The sequence below is a fragment of the Pleurodeles waltl genome, chromosome 1_2 (genome assembly GCF_031143425.1).
Source record: "Pleurodeles waltl isolate 20211129_DDA chromosome 1_2, aPleWal1.hap1.20221129, whole genome shotgun sequence".
NCBI classification, from domain to species: Eukaryota; Metazoa; Chordata; class Amphibia; order Caudata; family Salamandridae; genus Pleurodeles; species Pleurodeles waltl.
In genome coordinates, this window is record NC_090437.1 from 692,921,279 (window position 1) to 692,943,465 (window position 22,187).

The 22,187-nt window shown below is 41.8% G+C and overlaps 1 protein-coding gene across 2 annotated transcripts in view; it reads right to left on the reverse strand.

Annotated features, from left to right (window-relative positions):
• SH3D19 (SH3 domain containing 19) overlaps positions 1-22,187 on the reverse strand; it is a 324,933-nt gene that overhangs the window by 84,027 nt on the left and 218,719 nt on the right. For both annotated transcript variants that reach the window (XM_069242645.1, XM_069242646.1), the window contains exons 4-7: positions 17,956-17,998; positions 11,006-11,141; positions 3,991-4,180; positions 2,021-3,004 (exon numbers count right to left, since the gene is read on the reverse strand). In XM_069242645.1, the coding sequence (XP_069098746.1) occupies positions 2,021-3,004; positions 3,991-4,180; positions 11,006-11,141; positions 17,956-17,998 (1,353 nt within the window). The remainder of the gene's footprint in view (positions 1-2,020; positions 3,005-3,990; positions 4,181-11,005; positions 11,142-17,955; positions 17,999-22,187) is intronic.

A 22,187-nucleotide genomic window follows, 5' to 3' on the forward strand; every position in this document is an offset into this window, starting at 1 on the left:
GCACTGATATCAAGGTGGCATGTCAACCGATAATTAACCAGTGTACACTTTCCTTAACCATACACTAACTGTGCACATCATCCCTAGATGATTATAGACTGGTAAACATCGTGTAATATAAAGAACAAAATGAACTATTAAGACAGATCCCAGACTAGATAGTTCTATATAGAACACGACTGTCCTGAAACTGTATTGTGCAACGTGGTCTGTGCTACATTTTATTGTTTTCATGTTGCATTTATACAGCACATACCCCCGACCAGGCATCAAAGCACTATAGCGGATAGGTAGCACACTACTCCGTAGATTGCACTTGGTTGGAAGAGGATAGATAGGTGCTGCACCTTAGCTTGTGCTTGTTTGGAAGGATGTGGGTTGTAGAGGACAGGCAGCACACTACACCATAGATTGTGTTTGGTTGGAAGGATGTGGGTTTGTAGTGTAGTCTTTATGGGAAATGTTTGGGTGTTGTGCGTGATGACCATGCGAAGGGACACAGGCCCGGTACTAAGGTGAGGTTGCAAAGGAGTCAGCGATTTTTGCACACATTTTGAGATTCTATCTTCAATTTGCACTGCGACTGATGTACTTAGGATGCAGGACACGACAAAAGTGATATAAATACTGAATTGCAATAAATTACTGCAAGAGACTAATGATGCAATTTTCTAATCACAGGCACGTTCAGGTGTCAGACTGTAATCAGGGAGTCTGACGATCTAACCTTACAATCAGCTGTGTGTCATCTGCCCAGACCACTGTGCAGCCAAAAGTGAAATCAGAGGCTGAATATATGTAATAGCAAGCACATCACCCCTAGATAATTATTGACTGGTAAACAAACATAGTATAAAGAACAACAATAATTATCAAGACAGTGTGTCACACCTACGAGAGATATTGGGTTTGTCAATATTTTGTAGTCATGCTGTACAGTAGCGTGGATGCTGCGCAACATGGCCAAAACTATTTTAAAAAAAAAAGGATGTGGCCAGCATGAGTCAACACAGAGCGAGGGAGGGAGACGAGGACAAGTGAGAGAGGAAGGGGCAGCACACGGACATCCGAGGGCAGGTGTGAGAGGATGAGGCAAGCAGACAGACAACTGATGGTGGGTGGGGGATGAAGCAGTTGGACAATAGAGGGTGGGCAGGGGGTGGGGCATAGAGGCAGACAACAAAGAGTGGGTGAGAGGGGCAACTACACAGACACCAGAGAGTGGGCAGAAAAGTGGGATCAACTATTTGGACAATTGAGTGTGTGTGGGAGGGGCGGGCAACCACACGGACAATGGAGAGTGGGTGGGAGGAGCGGGGAACCACACAGACAAATGAAAGTCGGTGGGAGAGGTTGGTACAGACAGAAAGTAAGTGGGAGGGGTGGGGCAGCCACACTGACAACAGAGTGGGTGGGAGGAGCAGGTAAACGACACGAACAATGGAGAGTGACTGGGATCAGCAGGACAACCACAGGAGCAATGAAAGGGGGTAAGAGCGGCGGGGCAACCACATTGACAGTACACTGAATAAATAAATGAGGAAGACAGCTGAAAATGATGCACTCTTGTGAATTGCTTACACAAAAAGGGAAAAGTAGCACCTGAATAAATTAGCAGTGGAAGGACACAAGAAATGCATCCATCCTCCAGGGGAGAGAGAAACTCACGAAGAGGAAGGAAGTCTATGGAAGTGGCTGAATAGAAAGCAAGCAAATGAGTGACAATCAGGTCAACCAAAAGCGAGCAGTGAGCGACACCTAAGCCCCCTTTAATGTAACAAGAGGTCTTGCAAGAGAGAGTGCATGTGTTGTCTTAGGCAAGACCTAAAAAGGGGTTGTGATAGAGGGGATCCTTAAGGCACTCCAAAATTCACTTCTTAAACAATGTACGCTCTCCCATATATTATAATAATGAGCTAATGTACATGCTTCTGCATCCGCATCTCGTCCACTATACACTAAAATACACATTTCTAAGAATATTAAAGATGTCCTGTGGAAATTAACAAATGGAACATACCTGGTGACTTATCAGAATTAAGAAACTCTTCAGCAACTGGAGAAACAGGATTAAAATCATCCTCAAAACTGATCAAGTCCCAGTCGCTGGCTGCTCTACTCTGCACAGCAGAAGTGGAACGGTTGACTGTGGTTTCCTCTCCCAATGATGCAAATGCTTTTGCCTGACTGGCAACAGAGAGCCGGGGCCCGGCAGGTATGGGTTTTAAGGCTGCGGTCCAGGAGGCAGGATTTTCAGGGGAAGCTGGCTTTTTAGGGAGCAATGGCCTTGGAGCTGGAACTGGAAATTTTCTTTCTCCAACACCATTGCTGTTTTCAAAAGCAAGCCTGCTTTCTAATTCAGGAGACTCACTCGTAATCACGTTAGGTTGGGGTTTCTTTGGCAACTCTGGCTTGCTAAAAGCACCTAATCCAAGATCATTTGGTTTAGGCAATAGGCAAGGTGGTTCCCTATAAGCGGCCTTTGGTTTTCTTTCAGTAAAGCATTCCCACTCTCCTGAAACTCTATTTGCTGCAGGCTTTGGAGCCGGTATTGGTTTTGTGACAGGAAGAGCAGGCTTTGAGACAAATGATCGCGGAGCAATGTCTGGTTTCCTACCCAGGCCAGAGTTTTCAACTCCTGACTGGGATTCAAAGGCCTTAATCCTTGAAACAACACTGCTCTGGTTGCTTCCTGTGCTCATGCTGTCCATCAGCACTTGATCATCAAGGAAGTTATCTTCAAAGTGAGGCTGTAAATGGCTGGGGGATAAATCCCTTCTGGCACTTGACGGGTATATTTCCTCTTGAAAGTCTTCTTGGTGACCATCAGTAACTAGGGGTCTAAGGTTGGATTTTGACCTTGGTTTTGGCATAGGGCATCTTCCAACACTGGGGTCGTCTTGGCTCTTCTCTTGCACAGTGGTTAAGGGAGGCACATTTTCTTCTGGAAGGCTGGTCAGCGGAGGCACTGATGGCCTTGGAGGTTTTGGTGGAGTAAGCGGTTCTGAAAGAGTTTAGAAACAAAATTTAAATGTCACTGAAAATTATATTTCCAATGAGCACTTGGCGACAACAACACTAGAGTACCATACATGAGTCATTTGCATTCAAATTGATATTCTACAACTTGGAAAAAAATTCCTAATCAGAAATGATAATTTCATATTTTTGAGAGATTGCCACGGTACAAAAAGCTTCAGTTTCTGGTGTGCATAACAAGGGCTCACTTATTTGTGATATACTTAGGGAATGCAAATTCTGTCATAATTAAAAATGGAAATAATGTCCCTGTAAACCTTCACTGTCCATAACTATTTTTGAAATTAACAGAACTAATTTTGTATTTCTTAGAAAAAAAGAAAAAAAAGGTATGGTAAAGGCTATGGCGCAGTTTACAGTTCAGCACAGGGTTAGATGCAGTTCTGCACAGGGTTAGAGAGACCTTCCTCTTTGGCCAGTTGGGTTTTCTAAAAGCCATTGCAGGAGTGACCGAGGGCCCTCTTTAGCACTCGCTGGTAATAGATCACACCGAGTTCTGGAGGAAGAGCAATACCCAGAGAAGAATTCATCAATACAATTTCCTAAACCACAGGGACATCAAGATGGAGATAATTCCTCCACTGGATTTTCCCCAAAATATAACACTTTCTCCTAAAACCTGAAGATTTTGCATTAACACTTTCCCTTACCATCAGTTAGACGAAAGTCATAAAATCGAACATTTTGGGTCTCTTAAATGGAATGAATTGGCGAGACTAAAACAGCAATGAAAAATGAGGCACCAAATGCTATTTACTGCAGACCAACACACAATTTATATACACAAAAATTAGCAAAACCTATCTAACTTAATATTACAGTAATGTACTAATTGTACACGGAGCCCTGCTCAGATGTACACTGAACAGTAAGATCAATGTGGGTGCTATTCTACCAAAAAATGAAAAGCTTTACTAGGCCTTTGTAAACTTGAGAAGCAAAACTACTTACGTGGAACAGGTAGTACTTCACAAGGAACAAGCCGGTTCACACTGCTGTCTGGAGTACAGCCATCTGCGTCCTCTGGAAAGTCAGTCTGTGTTGCAGATGTAGTGGTAATTTTGGGAACCGCATTACTGGTAGATGTATTAACCTGTACTCGATTGATTTCTTTGATCACCTGCTCGTAAGATGGAGGAAGCTAGGGAAAACAAGAATGGGTGGAGGGAGAAATTTACATACAAAGGACTAAAAGTGGCTCAACATTTTCAGTAACAGCCAGTGTGCCTAATACAGTCTTTTGAGCAATTTTGTAAACTAAAAATTCTGATGTTGCATTTCCTCTAACTTATTGGGTTGTGGAACAAGATATGTATGTGAGGACTGAACCACTGGGAAGGTATGATTGTGAAAAAAATGATCAAGAACATGTTTCAAAGACCCCACAATTGAAATGAGAAATATCATTTGGCTCTGAAGTGCGCAAATAAATATCTTGAAAACGATTGGCTTCATTGTTCATAGAGATGTAAGCATCATCTACATTGAGGTTTGGCCATGCTTCCCATTCATATCTTTCATCATTCAGAAGGCTGTAAAAGTCCTAAAATACAGCACAGCACTTCATATTTGGGCTAAAAAAATACTAATCAGTAGCAACCCAGCAAAGACTCAACAAGTAATAATCTCTTTCAAAATCCTAGGCGCCACATACAAATGTCTAGAAGGCCCTGAACCCAAACACACCCAATGCAACACTGAACCTTAAACACCACTGAGCAACTCTGCTCGAAACAATGTACAGGTCACTCATAAATAAACATACAGTTCTACACGCAGAGGTGCCAGATTTATTAAAACACATCCCACAACTCTGGAACAGTCTACCACCAGAAATCTGCAATGTAAACACCGTCTTGGTTTTCAAGATCAGACTGAAACCACACCTCTCCTAGCACGGACATCATCCAACAAACCAATGAATGCATAACATTAAACACCCAAAAAATGCTTGCTAGGAAACCAACTATGTGGCTTGCTCTTTTGATGTATTTTGTTCCCGCTGGTTACTTCTAAGATATAGGCACACTCAAAAGGGATCCAACTGGAGTTGGAAAGTCCCACCTTCATTGTCATCCTTCCACTGATCGCATTTTGAATCAGGTATTATTATTTTTTTTGTATCGCTTTCTCCCAACAGAAGTACACAGCTACACTGAAGAGGATGAGAAATATCACTTAGAACAGAAAGGGTTTCAGCTTTTTTCGGAAGTACAAGTTAGCTATTTGCCCTCGAATTCCAAAGATAAAAAGTACCAATTATTGACCCTCAAAAACAAAAAATAGATTTTGTTCCATCTAGAACATTTTTAGGGGGGAACAACAAATAGGGATGAGATGCCGAACGAAGATTAACTCTAGTACATCACTTTCTACATTGATCAGTCAAGAAAGAGGGTAAACATGATTTAAAAAACTGTGTATCAGTCAGGCCACTTTCAATAAACTACTTTTATATACTGGCAACCAGTTCATTTTTTTTTTCCAAACAGGCAGAAAGAGAAAAATGCAAGCAGCGGAATTCTGGATACGCTGTAGTCTCTTCATTGATATGCCAGCTTTCGAAAGACTGCAGCACATCTCAGGACCTGAAGATGGTAGGAACAGGCTTTAAAGACAGCAAACCTTTGAGGAGACAGGGAGATCCCTGCGTCAGTTAAGACAACAAAACTTCAAAAAACGTCTGAAGGTACAGGACAAGGACTCTTAGACATAGGCTAGGATTCTATTGGAGAATAAAGCACCTGGTAAGAAGAATCTCCAATTTAGTGGCACTAAGCTTCATGAAGAGGGTGTTCATCCTCCACCACAATGCATCCAATGATCAAGGAAACAAATCTGACGAGGAATCCTCTTTATTCTTGATGCAAAATAAATTCTGAATAACATCTGCAGTGATCTGGGCATCTCTTCTATCAACCATAACATTGTAGGAATGAATATGCCAAGCTAGGAATTCCTTGCTCAGTACAATAGCAATGCTGCCTTCTAAAGAGGGTTCAGTATAACCACCATTTACAACCTGGAGGATCAATGGAAATCCCACCTCCTTTGTTCCAACCTTTGAATGCCCAACTTGTGAAAGACTGCTGTCACTGATATGCTGAGGTCAGGGAGGGTCAAGGAGTACCCAGGATGTATGTTTACTTTTTTAATTCTCACAGATAGACATCCTCTTGTTCAAAGTGAATACTTCAGACGTCCTCCTTTCCAGTCACATACACTGCGCTGCATTATTTGCCCCTGTGTTCAATCTCTGCATCAAACCATTAGGGCACTTTTTAAACACCTACACAATGCATAAAAACTAGCACATGTATTTCTCTTGCCTTTTCATTTTACTTTTCCTTAGTGGCCTAAGATCTAACCATCCCCTGTTAAATTTTGGGGATTTCATCAGGTCAGTCAGAGCTGAAATGGTGTGCTTCATTCTGCAACTTTTTGACCTCCATCTGTCTGTTCTCGACATTCTAATCACCAATAATTGACACCTATATTTTTAATAACTAAACTTGTTGGAGCATAAAGTGCTATACTTAGATGGAGTTCTGATGAATTAATTAATGCACTGCTCTCCCCACTTTACTCAAACAATTCTTTAGGTCCACCTAAATTTGGATCTCCACCACAAACGTGGAACTCAGTTGGCTCCAGGCTGGATTTGCACTCACCAACAACATCACACTTAAGTAACAGATCCAGGAATGATGATTAGACATGAGCTTCAATGACAGCTCTCACCATATTACCCCCTGCTTTAGTCAATTGAGGCTCCAGTATTACCTTCAAGAGTCACAGGAACACTATCCAAACAATCCATTTGTAATAAAGCCTCCTTTGCAGAATCAAACACATCTGGCCACCTAGCAAATGATGCTGCACTGGGGAGACCCTTATCCTGTCTCTTACAGATACTACCAAAGGCCTATTAAACTGTTTCCTTTTCAACGAACTGACTCACCTGAAATCTTTTCTGTACACCACTCCCTTTTTCATCAAGAATCAAAGGAAATCCAGACACCTCAACTTCATACTAGAATAACCTAATTGGCTCTCCATAATAACTAACATTAAATGCAAATCTTAAGGTGTGATCTGCATAGCCATCATTTATAAATATAAACGATTTTTCATACAAACGCCACATCTTTGCACCCTCTGGGTGAGCAACATCACATGCCTAAGAAGGTCAGAGATCCAGAATGCACAAAAAAAAAACACATTTGAAAACAAGCCTTTGTGATCTTGTCTAAAGACTCAGGAATAAGCCATATCGGCACATCACAATATGTTGCACTTCTGGAATGAAGTACAAACAAACTGTTTCAGAAGCCTTAACCAGCTTCAATTTCTCTGGTAAGCACCGAGGTCTTCGAGTGATGATAATTGTGTGAATAAGGGTAGAAACTTCTATGCCATGGTTTTGCCCCATCAAGCTACTATTTATTTTCTGATTTGTTTCCCTTAAGCTCTATGAACATCTCCCTTGGGAATCACCAATTTTGAAGGAGACCCCTTGCATGAACTTTTAATAAACAGGGGGGATCCTGTATTTCAGGGTCGGTCACCATCCTCCTTGCCATTTTTGGATATGAGCTTCAATGCACTAAGTGAGGGACAACCTTAGTTCAGAATGGGTTCTTTGCTGAGACCAAGCACAGGTGGATGCGTCTACACAGTGCTAATTTATTTCATTTTCTCCTTGTGGCTGGATCACATGGGAGGCAAATCTCTGCTCCAGTAGTGTGATTTCTCTTTACCTTTCTCTGGTGGTGCAGGCCAATTCTAATCGGCAGTCTACATCAGGGGTAACATTCATGAGCTATTTTTTCCAGGGGAGAAGAGTGCATGGTATTTATGGCTTCCCTGTGAGCTTCAGAAATGCGTAGCAAGACCACTGTGCTGTCAAACAAGACAACAGGATTATATTAGCATTCAGAGGAAACTAATGGCCAAATTTAATTTTCACCTTATTTTTGAAGTAGCAAAAACGTTATGCTGCATGGTGCCGTTTGACATGTTTTTGTCCGCAAAGTTCTATTTTATAAAGTTTCGACATCAACCAACATTTCCAATTAGTCCCACACGCATATTGTGTTCAATGAGAAAGAAGCAAGAACAAAAAAAAAAACACAACCAACCATTTTAATGCCGTACCCCTAAAATGCCTCTAGTTAAGGATGCCAACGTTCACAGACACAATAGCCTGTTCAAGGTAAGATCTTAAAATGACCAAATGTCAGCTATTGCAGAGGAAGTTGGGTCACGTGCTAACAGGAATAAACAGACCCAGTTTAAATGTATGGGAGATGATACAGTCATTAAAGGAAAGGATGAGGACTTGCGTGAGAGTGGTTGACACCGTAGGAACCCAAAACACGTGTTTTGTTTCTAGCATGCAAGAAGAAGAATGACAAAGAAGAATAGTACTTTGGAATTCAACTCATTTTTTCACTACCATTATATTGTGATGGTTGATTTTGCCACCTATTAGAGAATTAACAAACAATATCTACTGCTCCAATCAATTCAAATAATGCAGTCTACCTCTTAACATACAAGACTGGACAGATAGTATTGATGAATGTTGGAAATGGCCCCTTTTCCAGGGTCATCCCCAGTCTTTTTGCCTCCTTCCTCCTATTTTTTCTGGCCTGTTTTGTTGGCTTTAGGACTCTGGGCAATTTACCACTGCTAACCAGTGCTAAAGTGCATATGCTCTCTGGGTAAAGTGTACTGTTGATTGGTTTATCCATGATTGGCATATTTGATTTACTGGTAAGTGCCAAGTAAAGTGCACTAGAGGTGCCCAGGGCCTGTAAATCAAATGCTACTAGTGGGCCTGCAGCACTGGTTGTGCCACCCACATTAGTAGCCCTGTAAACATGGCTCAGACCTCCCACTGCGGTGTCTGTGTGTGGAGTTTTAAACTGCCAATTCGACTTGGCAAGTGTACTCACTTGCCAGGCCTAAACCTTCCCTTCTAATACATGTCAGGCACCCCTAAGGTAGGTCCTCGGTGGCCCCAGGGGCAGGGTGCAGTGTATGTTTAGGGTAGGACCTATACTACTGTGTCTTATATGCCCTAACAGTGAAATGCTGCCAAATTCGGTTTTCACTGTGCAAGGCCTCTCTCTCTCATAGGTTAACATGGGGGCTGCCTTTAAATATCGTTAAAACACAGATTCCCTTTGAGAGCAGATAATAATGTGAAGTTTAGGGTCTCTGAACTCACAATTTAAAAATACATATTTTAGTGAAGTTGGTTTTTAAATTGTCTGTTTGAAAATGCCACTTTTAAAAAGTAGACATTTTCTTTCTTACACCATTCTGTGACTCTGCCTGTTCGTGGATTGTCTGTCTGGGTCAGTTTGACAGTTGGGCTGTTTTGCACCTCTCTAGACAGTGACACAAAAGGGGGCGGGAGTGTAGCCTGCATAGCCTGATGAGCCATTTGAGCTAGAGAGGAGGGAGGAGTGGTCGTTCACACCTGAAAGGACTGTGCCTGCCCTCACACAATGCAGTCTCCAACCCCCTGGTTGGTATGCGTCTGGGGCCTGGCCTGGACAAGGAAGGATCTTGCAAACACTTGAAACTTTGCTTTGAAGTTTGCTAACTTCAAAGGCAGAACTGGGTATAAGAAGAAGAGCTTGCCTCCTGTTGGAAGTCTCAGGGACACAGAAGACTTCAGTTTCCTTGACCTGCAGCACTGGGCGCTGTGTGTGTTTGTGCTGTTAAAGAAGAGAAACCACTGCGATGCCGCCAACGACGCCGCTGGCCTTCACCGTGACCTGCCGACGACACACGGAATCGCATTGCCTCGCTTCGCACCGCGACCCTGATCTCCCCGACGCCGTCATCGGACGACTTCACTGAGCCGCTGCTCACACCACGACCTGTGGGCCCCGCACTCTGGCCTCGCCTGCTCACACTGCAGCCTGGGCTTCCCAGACGACGCTCCTGCTGACACCGGCACCAGCACCATTGACTCCTGTGTCGTAACCAGGCATCCTGCCTGCACCGTGGCCTGTGGACACCGCTCGTGGGGGTCACAAAGCACTGTCCCGTCGGCTTGGGCCTACCAACAACAGCGCTTCAGCAATGAGGACATCGCTGCCTGTACAGTGACCTGTGGACACCGCACGTCGCACCACCCCGCTTCACATTGCAGCCCTTGTCACAGATGCTGCTGGACGCCGACACCGAGCCGCTGCCTGCACCGTGACCTGTGGGCACCGCACGTCGCATCGTCCCGCTTCGCACCGCAGCCCTGACGCCATCCACACCAGCACACCTGACTTCATAACCCTGGAGTTCGATCTGCATCGCGTGTGACCTCAAGGGCCCGACGACTCCTGCACCAACACCGGAACTGACACCGTGACGTCAGCGATGCTGCTCTTTGGAGCCCACCACGAGGATCAAGACGCCCTGCAAACCCAAGGTACTGTTTGCAGGTCTTCCCGACACTGCAGCTGGCCCGCAATGCCGCAGCTGGCCTGAACTGTTGGTTTTCTGATCATGACGCCGTGATAGCCCCAGGTGGAGCAATCAACTTCAAGGAACTGCATTTTTGAGTAAATCTTGCAGAATTCATATTTTTATTACAGTATGTTGGATTTTTATCGTATTTGGTCTTGTTTTATATAGATAAATATTGACTTTTTCTAAAACTGGTGTGGTGTCCTTTTGTAGTATTTTCACTTATTTCTGTGTGTTATGTGCAAATGCTTTACACATTGCTTCTGAGATAAGCCCGGCTGCTCATGCCAAGCTATCAAGGGGGTGAGCAGGGGTTATCTGAGCGGGTATCTCCCTTATCCTGACTAGAGTGAGGGTCCCTACTTGGACAGGGTGCAAACTGACTGCCAACTAGAGACCCCATTTCTAACAATGAACTTCCTCTTGTGCAATAGATTAAATGAGTTTTCTGTTACACAGGGGGCTTTCTTATCCAGTTACTCACCTCCGCTGGTCCAGGCTCATTTCTCCACTGCGAGGCAGGAGGAGGGTACGCTAGGCTTCCTGAAGTCCCATGGCAGCCACTGGGAAACCACGCAGGTCCAAGGGGTTCGGCTGCGACTATGGTAATCTCTGGGCGCCTGCAGGAAAAGGGCACAGTTCAGTCAATGCTTTGAACAAGGGTACACAAGCGAGAGGGTCACCGCAAAACCTACAGGTTTACCTTCTTGTAAAAGATTTGAACAATTAATCTATCTAAAACAAGCGATGGGTTACGCAGCAAAACAGTAACATGCCTCCCACAAACAAAAAGAATAAATGCTAAAATGCAAAATGTATGTATGTAGTGACATTTATATAGTGCAACTCTAATTAGGGAGCGCCAGAGAACTGTGTGTAGCAATGAATTAACAAAGGAACTATGCTGGGAGAGGGGAGGGCATTATTCAAGTTTGTGTGTGGTACAAAGGGGGGGGGGGAGGAAGTCTGTTGCTGGGACACTGGAGCTGGGAAAGTCCTTGTTGATGGTCTCTGTAACATTCACACCTAAATAGGAGACGTGATTAAAATAATTACCCATTCAATTAGCACAAATGACATGGCCCTTCACAGGCAATTAATTTTAGTCATTCAGCATATTTATAATTAGAAATAAGAGGCACCTCAACATTTTTTCTTCCCAAATGGAAAATACTAGGATTCAAAACTCTTCCTCCAATTCCACCACCCCCTTTTTAAACATGGTGGTATTTGGGGATTTTTACACCATATTTACACACCAACTCAAACCTTTTTAAGGAACAGTTTAAGGCATGTAAATAAAGTGGAGTTTTTTGCTGGAAATATTTGTGTTTACCTACAACTTTCTGGAATCTAATCTATTTCAAGTGGTCAACCCTTGCCTCTTCCCTGGGAAACACCATGTTCCAATCCAAACCGTAAATTTATTATGGACACAAATCTGCTCTGTTTTTAGCTATGCGCTGGTGATTGATGACCAATGCTAAAGTAGCCAAATATTGATGGGACTTTCCTTTTGTTTTTAGTGTTTGCAACCCTACTAACACAAAACAAATTCATTTCTAAATTATGGGTCACAAGAGTTTCTTGCTAATATCTCACAATTTTCTCCTCAACACAATATCAATTCACGGAAACTGTGAATTCTTGCCAGCAAGTATATACTACATTGTTGGTAAGAAAAAATGTGATTGGAAATTAGAAGAAGGTAAGATGATGCAGTATTTAATCATATGCCTTTGGCTTTAACACATACAAATTATACCTGAATAAGTGAGGTCTGTCATAATATTCCAAAGAAATTCTGAATTAGAAAATGTCCTTCTGAGGACTTATACGAAAATATTCAAGTTTTTGTTCACTCTGCAGGGACAGAACTTATTGATCCTGGGGAATAGGACGAGATAAGTAAATGAACCCAGAAAGAGAGAAAACTGAACATTATCTGTGAATCATCAATTTATATGCAACCTTAAGAACATCCTTTTATTGATTTGTATACTATGCAATCAGCATTTGTGTTTCTGCCATTCACAGGGTCTTGTGGACCTTACTAAAAATGTATGTCCTATTCAGATGACTGCAGGGCTTCTCATTGACCAGTCTTGGCAGTCTAGAGTCATTGTGTTTGTCGGTGAAGAGAAGAACTGTCTGCTAGCTGTACTACTTTGAAATGGTGTAGTATGTACAAGGGTGTGTGCGCTGTAGAATTTTGTCTTTAGAGCTGTCTAACGACAAGCGGTATTCAATTGCCCAGACTGAAGTCTTCATGCTCTTGAACAGCATCATTTGATACCCAGCTGCACTGTGCATGTGTTAGTGGATTGTCTTAGCTAGCTTATTTTGATGTTTCTGTGATATAATGCTTTCAAGAAATAAAAGTACTAGTGGGGTGGCAAAAGTTGAGCAATTACACGGCTTTGGTGCCACGTTGTGCTTATTAAGTTGGGCTTTGGTATGGCAATTCTATTCTGTTGGTTATGCGAGGCTGCTGATTTGGTAAGGGTTTGTCAACTAAATGGTTTTGGTTCCATGATGGGCACAAGTTGGAGCAGGGAGGGCACAAGATAGATATGGGAAGTCTGTCTATTACAGTCAGTTGCTATTGAGGAATTTCAATATTCGACTAAGCCAGTCAGTGCGAGATATTCGGTTTTTGTTACACAGTAATTGTTGGAAGCAGACCCAAGATAGGTGACTAAAGGACACATGTATGCTTTGCTGAATGTATGTGATAGGCTCTGCTTCAGGTGTGGTACTGTATATTCCAAAATAACAATATCCAACAAGATATAATTTGCAAAGAGCTAGGGAGGCATTGCTTGATATGTCAAATATGTAACAGTACACATGAAATGTAAATGGCAAAGAAAGTCTTTAAATTGTTGGTATTACTTGCAACTACACCAACACAAGTTCTGTGGGTTACTTTTGTAGTCTGGTCAGTGAGACATATCCTGGTAACAAAAGCACTTCTTTGCTTTTTGATAACAGAGTAGACGTCAGATCTCATCTATGTTTTGTGTTTGAATAAAGAAAAGGAGGAAGACAGAAGCTCTGTTTAGAAGACTATCAGATCCCTAGAAACAGGTATAGTGCTTAGCTCCCGTAGCACTATTTTCATGAATTGCAAAGAGAAGTTGGTTCGAGGTCCATTATAGCCTTAGAACCCGCCGTAGCGGGCTCTACCGGCTATTAAAGGCCCGCTCCCCGCGTTAAATTTAACAAGGGAAAGGGCCTTTAATAGCCGGTAGAGCCCGCTACGGCGGGTTCTAAGGCTATTAGAACATTCTGCCACTCAGGGCAGAATGTTCTATTTAAAAAAACAAATTGCTAACGGAGCCCGAGGGGATTAAAATCCCCTCGGTCTCCGTGAGGCTTTGTTCACAGCTACTGCTGTGAACAAAGCGAACATTGGAATGTTGGCGCTGCGGGCTTTTACCGGCCAGTAAAAGCCCGCAGCACTCCATTGTTTTCAATGGAGCTTCCAGCATTCCACTGTTCTAATAAAGTATTGCAAAACCAAAGTTCATTAAACATCCACCTAGACTTTTGATGCCTTTTTCTAATTAGTTTATTATTTCTTTTACCTGCCCCCCACCACCCGCTCATCAATGTATTTTTTGGGGGATCTCTCCATAGCCCTAGGTGAAGTGAATGCACATGCCCCAAAACTTGGAGGCAAATGAATCTGCTGCCTCCTTCACACAGATGATTCCCTTCTAATATGCAGAACCTGAGTGGGAATGCGGTGGCTTCTGGACAAACTGTATATCTACAGGAAGTGCAATAGACTTACCATCAACCCTGAAAAAACAATGATAATGATTATGGGCAGAAAGAAAAATAAACCAGGCCTGTGGCATCTGAATGGCCTCCGTGTTAATATCTCAGTGGATTACAAGAACTTGGGTGTGATCCTGGACAACTGTGGAACTTCCCTCCCTCAAAAGGCAGCTATAAAGACAAAAGCAGCCACCCTACTATTTGCATTCTTAAAGCTCTCCAAAAATCTCTCCAGTCCTTCCCTCAACCCCTTAAAAAAAAAAAAGCGATTTGTGCTAAACTGCTGACCACTATTGCCAATGGATCATGCTCGGAAGCAGTTCCCACTTGCTGGGTAAACATGTAGTGAGTACCTATAAAAGTTTTTTGCACCTCCTAAAACTTGCGCCTCGGCACAAGTTTGGCTAGAATTCTGCCTTTTAAATCAAAACCTGGAAAGATAAGGTGCCTTCTTAAAAACATACTTCAAGTTACGCTCAGCTAGAGCTGACTCATTGAAAAATTAATTTTGGCTACAAATAATTAAACTTGATAGCCAATCTGCAGCTCAGGCCTATCTGGATCAATCTTCAACAGAACAGAGCTGTAGGCAACTTCCATCACAGTTGTAAGTTTTAAAAGCGTAATTTTGAAAGTGGTGCATCAGACATCATGGCCAGCAGATAAACAAAAACTGGTTCCACGTTCGCACGCCTGGTCTGTCTTAGGCAATTATGCTACACTGGGACCACAATCAATCATAAATGTTTACATGTCAAAACACTTCAAAACAAAAACTCATCCAATATAGGTTAGGAGGGCTGCCAACCTCAGACTACATATCAGCAAGGAGAGGGAAAAACATCAACACTTTCTGCAGGCTCTGCCAATCCTAATGTGAAACAATCCTACAAATTGAATGCATCCGCCCTGTTGTGCTGAAAGGTGGGCACTTTTAAAATCCCAATTTCAGGCACTGGGCATACGCTCCTGCAGACCCACTGTAATCGCCTGTCTTACAGCAGAGCATCCAACTGTGACATGGAGAGCTGTGAAAATCATGCAAGCATTTGAGACATTATTGAGCAAAATAGCCCACAGTGATTAATATGCTAATCTGGCACTTTAAGACCCCACACTATTTTTATGAGGCCCGTCCCTGGACATGTAGGATTTAAACGGATTGAGACCAGTTTTATTTTAGACCTATGGGTACTAAGAGTAAGAGATGTACCAATTGGCAGCAACCTGAAATCTGGCTTTTGTGTGAGATACAGTGATTTTGATAGCACTTTACTCACTTACCACACTTTCGGGGATTTAACTTTCTTTTCATGAGGCTTGTGTCTGGACGTGCATGCTATTAACGGACTGAGATTAGCTTTATTTTTAGACCTATGAACTGTAAGATAAGAGATGTACTGACCTGCAGCAATTTTATAGCACTTTATACGTTCTATGCATTTTCGTGGGAATATACATTTAAAAAAATAATAATATTAAGTCTTTTTTTTTTTAACAGATTGATTCTTTTATTTTAGAATTACGAGTTGTTAGAGTCCCTGTGTACTTTTACAATGTGTATTCACTGAACCATATGGAAGAGGGAGAACGTTCTGTCAATTCGATTTGGACAGATCTGATTGAAACTGAACCACAGCATTTTTATTATGTGAGTTTAATGAAGTTTTGTAATGGTTTTTATTAACCACACACATAAATAAATGGAATATATTTCTTTTACTCTGCCAAACACAACTGGCCAACATATGTTTTCCGACCTGTACAATTATATAAGTCGATCCATCAGGGCCAAAGACTTTTTAGACGTTGAAGTGCTAATACGCATGACACTTCTATCTCATCATTTAAGTTGTTGTCTCTCCTTGTCTCCCAGGAAGGATATTCTGTGCTCGAACGGATTTCTCCCAGAGAGGAGTTAAGCAGAGACACGATTAATGGAACGTGGCTGTCATTCAGGCTGTTGTTAAAACGTGATAATCCATTTTATTGTCTGATCTACTAAAATATTGGAAAAACAGTGTGATACAATATTTACATTTTTCCCCCCAGACTATATCCTTCCTCGAGGACACATAAGCAGGGCTCCCTACTCCATTTTCTTACCAGCTCATCTGTGACAACACAGTAGTCCTGGCCATGGTTCTCCATGTTGAGCTGCACTAGGGTGTAAAGCACTGCAGGGACTAAGTTCAAGAAAGGGCTGAATGCAGTGAAGACGCCTGCTGGAGGGAGGGCCCATTGTGAGGTCCGAGGGTACATCATTATTTATGTGGGCTTTAAACCAGCCCTTTTTATCAATGTGTCTATTGTTGTGTAATTCACATTTACCCCTCCATGCACTACAAAATACAGCCAGGGGCAAAGGGTCAGCTCGTCTGAGCCATTGGCTAACTTCATTGTGAGGAGCAGCATTTCACAGTAGCCCTTCTACACTTTTGCTTTGTGAGGCCAAAATAATGTGTTTGCCTTCATTTAAGGAGCTGCCAAGTATAAATAAAATAATAAAAAAAATATATATATAATTATATATATATATATTTATATATATATATACACACATACACACACATATATATATATACACACACATTTATTTATTTATATATATGCCTGGCAGCTCCTCCGGAAAACTTTTTTAAAAAATTGCAGGAAAATGACTTGATATATTGGGTACGGATAAATTATGCTCACGTTAGTATTTTCCTTACTTTCTCATCAAATAGCTTAAAGATTTACTACATAATGTCCTTAAGGAGAGACAATTAAATTTGGAAAATAGGGGGATACATTTAAGTATTACTTTTCTACAATTACACTATTAATTGCCATTGGAATTAGATTTATTCAGCACAACCATTATATTTTTGATAAAAAGTTCATAATAACAACAACAAAAAAAGACAACAAAACATCCAAATGAAGTCCCAAATGTGTTTGATAAACACAAACCATCCAAATGCAATCCTTAATACACCAGGTTCCTTGTATCTTCCCTAATTATTATTGAGGTGGTTGGTTCCATTCTTATGGTTGTAAATTCCACATAAAGGTAGTCTATCTTGTGCTGAGGGATCCTGGGCCAACTGGCCTCTTATTACCCTGGCTACACCTATTCTAATTAAATTCAAATTTGTTGGACTCCTTCCAGAAATGTTGAGGTGTTTCGGCCCATAACAATTATGGCCTCATCAGGACACAGGAAGACAAGGAACTTCTTAAGGCCTGGTTCAAACCAAGTGGGGGTATTGTCCAACAAAATTGAATTTAGTTAGAATAGATGTAGCCAGGATAATAAGAGGCCTGTTGGCCCAGGATCACTCAGCACAAGATGGACTACCTTTAGGCGGAATTTACAACCACAGGACTCCCATCACCCTTATTTGGATTACTGCAGAATGTCCTTAAAATAGGACTGATATTCAATAGCATTGTCCAGTGGGGAAATAACTGCATAATTCCTTCTTCTCATGCACACAGAAAGCAGGCATTGAAATGCACGGTCGCCGAAACTAGTTGTTCAACCTTACACTAAAAGTAAAACTGCTTCAATTCAAATCACATGAGCCAAAGCAGGAATATTCAATTAAAAAACTTTAATAGGGAAAAAAAACAATATAAAAATGAATTAAAATGGATTTAACCTACCTCCTTTCTCTCTGCGGCTCACTCTGGGCAGTAGTTCTGGATGCTGCATTAAAAAAATATATATATATGTTAACCGGAATTCGGTATACATTATAGAAAGACGAATAATCTCCCGATAGACTGCGTCGGGCCAACCTTTAAAAAATGTTCTATAATAACCTTAGATCATTATTGATGAGGTTTTAAAACATTACTGATGATTAGCAACAAAAAATGCAAATAAAAGGGGAAAAGTGACAAGGGCAAAATCTGCATTTGTTTTGACAGCACTGGCTTTTGAGCTATTTCACCACTTTAGAACATTTGAGAGACTGGGGCTAAATCGTATCCAGCGAAATGAGGTTCACGCATTTGCCACTCATGAAGTTCCACCACTATCTATCAGTGTCCATACCGATTCAAACATATGAAATATGGATACGTGATATACCTGTATAGTATTACTGCAAATGGCATCTCTCCCAGCTACATTGATTAGTCTCTCCATAAACCTGCACAGGTTTTGACCCCTGAGCTGCAGTTGATATAGTGAGATTAAGGTTGGTTGACAGGAAGGTTTTAAATGGGCCATCCGGAGAATTATGTAACAATACATCAAAAACAAAGCAGACGTCATCAAACAGAGCAAAATGCTACAGTGAGAATGGAGTCATGGTTAGAAATACAGGACTGGGCAAAGAGATCTGTTTTCTCTACACTCGATGGCCCTTATAAACGTAGTGCACGATTTTCTTCACTAAGGGCCAGATGTAGCAAAGGTTTTTACCCATTCTATGTCTATGGGAAAAAGTGTTCGTACATATGGCCCTAAGTATGCATGTGCAGTGAAGAGAATTACTGCAGCAGCAGGTGCTCTCTTTTGCAAAATTCTGTTGCAAGGTCGGAAAGAAGCATACATTTGCATCACTCAGTAGGAACGATGGAAGAGGTAATCATGTATGTCTGCAGAAGTGTCCGGTATGAGGGTTGGTGACAGCAGTTATCCCGTTAGTGTGTTCCTTCTAGGGAGTGGCTACTCAGAGTGTGCATGCAAGGTATGGAAGAGTTAGTCCCTCAGGGAGCTGAAAGTTAGGTGCTCAGCTTTACACAAGTAAAACCAGTCTTGTGACGCTGTACTAGTGTACCAGCCCTCTAGGACGTTGGCCTTACACAGCCCATCACGGGGTTATGAAGAGGCAGAGACTTCCCCTCTGGAGAATCCTAGAGAAAATCGGGAGTCCAAACTCTTGAGCATCACAGTGCTGGATGGTCTGAAACTATATCGGGTCTCAGCAGGTGGCTGGCAGATGTTCCACTGCCGCAGCCCATTCTCAGCAGGCATGAGGCACATGGAACCTGGGGAGTAGACGCACAGGCAAGGAGGAGAAAAGGATTGTTACAATGTGTCTATATATACCCTCTTGCAGTTATATGTATCACTGCACAAAAGTTTTCAAGCTAAAAAAAACTACTCCAACAGTTAAGTAACCATTTCATTTTGAACATTAAATCTTTTCAGGAATAACATACTGTGCATTATGTAGTGGTGTTCACTTGGAAGAGGCCGTAAGACCCTCTGTCCCACCTGAGCTTCCCTGTTAACTTGAATGTCTACGTATTCATGATTTGTGAATGTGTGCACTGATGACCACATGGCTACCATTCAAATGACATTGATGAATATATCAACAATGAAGGCTAGGGTGGCCCTCTTTTCCTAGTGGAGTGGGATCTTAGTCTTTCTTCTAAATATACCACATTAGGTTTGTAGCAAGTTTGGATGGTTTGTACAATCCACATTGCAACAGTTCCTTTTGTGATTGGCAACCCTATCCTTCCAGGTGCAAGTGGGACAAATAATTGCTTCCCTCTCCTCCACAGACTCATTTTTTGCAGGTTATACACTACTGCTCTTCTGAAATCTTGTGAGTGTACAACTCATTCTCCATGTATTTTTGGCTGTTTGAAAAGGCAGGCAGCTTTATCATTTGATGTACATGGAAATTAGCTATTACCACAGGCAAAACACATAGTTTGTCCTCATGACTACTTTATTCTTGCAAATCTGAAAGTATAGTTCTTGTACTGTGTAGGCTTGCAATTTTCAAACTCTGCACAGTGATGTGATGGCAACCAGGAATTATATTTTAATTGTTAGGAATTTCAAATCCTGTTTTGTGCAAATGGTGCTTTATCTGTGTCAGTACTAGGTTATGGTTCCACATTGGTGTGGGTGCCAACCTTGTTGGTGCAGGCCTCTTTATCCCTTTCATGAGTTCTTTAATGACTACTGTGTTAGACAAACTTTTCCATTTGGTGCCCCTGGTTAATGCAATGATAGCTGCAAGATGCACTTTGATGGATGTGTTTGAAAAGTTCTCCCCTAGGAGGTATGTTACATATGTTATTATAACAATATTTCCATTTATTTCATGTGCCACATTTTCCTTCCTGCACCAGTGGATAAATCTACTATATTTGGCGATATAGCATGTGAATCACACTGCTGAACAGAGTGGTTGGCTTTGGAGGACATACTTGTCCCTCTTATATTGCCAGTAAGTCTTGCGAAACAGGTAGTATCATTAACAAATGCTGTGCTATCTCCATCAGATCTGAAAACCATGTGTACTGCCATTTGTTAAATTTTGTTTTGACCAATGACTTTGTGTTTCACCACTGCGCATATTAGTTGCTCAATGTTTACCAGTAGCACATTGTATGTTTTGTTCAGTTGAGCCGCCTATTGGCTTTGACATGGCATTAGCCATTACTTTCTGTATTCAGTTTAGCCGCCTATTGGCTTTGACATTGCATTAGCCATTATATTCTGTATTCTGCCTATTGGCTTTGACATGATATTATACATTGCATTTTGTATTCAGCTCAGCTGCCTATTGGCTTTGACATGATATTATACATTGCATTTTATATTCAGCTTAGCTGCCTATGGGCTTTGACATGACACTAGACATTGCATTTGATATCTAGGTTAGCTGCCTATTGCCTTTAACGTGGAGTTAGATCTTGCAGTTGAGAATCCAAGCTGTATTTTTCCAAGCTGTGTTTTTGCACCAGATGAACCAAGATGTTTTTTCTCACAGTAGACTAGACCTGATAAGAGAGAGTACATGGGTGTTTCCGCTTGAGCTTGGGAACAGGAGTAGTCTCGGAGACCTGGCCAGTCTCCAAAAGGCTTGCTCAGTTTCCCAGGTCTGAGAGGAGGGGGCACACCTTTGTAACGAATGACACAGGCTGCAGAGATTCAGATTCGAATCTGCCGGACCTCGTGCTGGAGCTTGGCGCCAGCTGCCAGCAATCCCGTGTGGGTAGATGAATCTCTTTCTCGCGGCTGACAGGGGGTCATCAGCTTGCAGACCTTAGAAAGATGAAGCTGTAAATAGTTTCCCACACGATTAAGTATTTGTTTTGCTTTGCATTCAATATCTTATAAATATAACCTGCTGTGTATATTGCAAACTGATATATTTTGTTTGATTAACGCGGGCGTGAAAGCTACTAATTCGTCAACATAAATATTGTGGTTGGGGAAGAATTAACAACAATAAAAGTCTCCTTTGAACTCAGAAGTGCATTTCTGGTGTGTTATGTTAGTGCTTAGAAACTAGCTAAGAGGAAAGCACTACAATTGGTACCAGAAGTGGGGTCGATCATTAAGAGTTGATTAAGGGGTATTGACGAGTTGGTAGATTTCTAAGTGCACACTTTAAAAGTGTAATTGTTTTTTTTGTTGTTTGGAGAATTACAGGAATTGTTTTTGTTGTTTGGAAAATCACAGTAGCACTGCAGACCATGTTTGAGAATGCATGTGTTGTTAAACTGCCCGATGGTGCTAGTAAAAACTGTGAATTGTTTTCTGTTTGGAGAATTACAGAAGCACGGCAGACCATGTTTGAAAATGCATGTGTAGCTAAACTGCCTGATATTGCTTTGAGAAATAATTTCTGTTGTACATATGTAGAAAGCGTGTCTTTTGGAAGTAATGATGACAGAAAGGTCTGGATACCTTTATCTGCTTATAGAGAAATGCAGGAGAAATGTAGGCAGTTGGAACATGAAAATAGGAATTTACGTGAGCAAATTAGCCAGACTGAAAGTTATAAAAATGCTGTTGTAGAAGAATCTTTCTTGTCCCATTCCAGTAATGAGGGGGTTAAGACAGCTCCGAGCTGCACTGAGTTTTCGTGTGAGCCAGGGTTTTTGGCAGCCAAAATGCATTCCTTAACTGATAA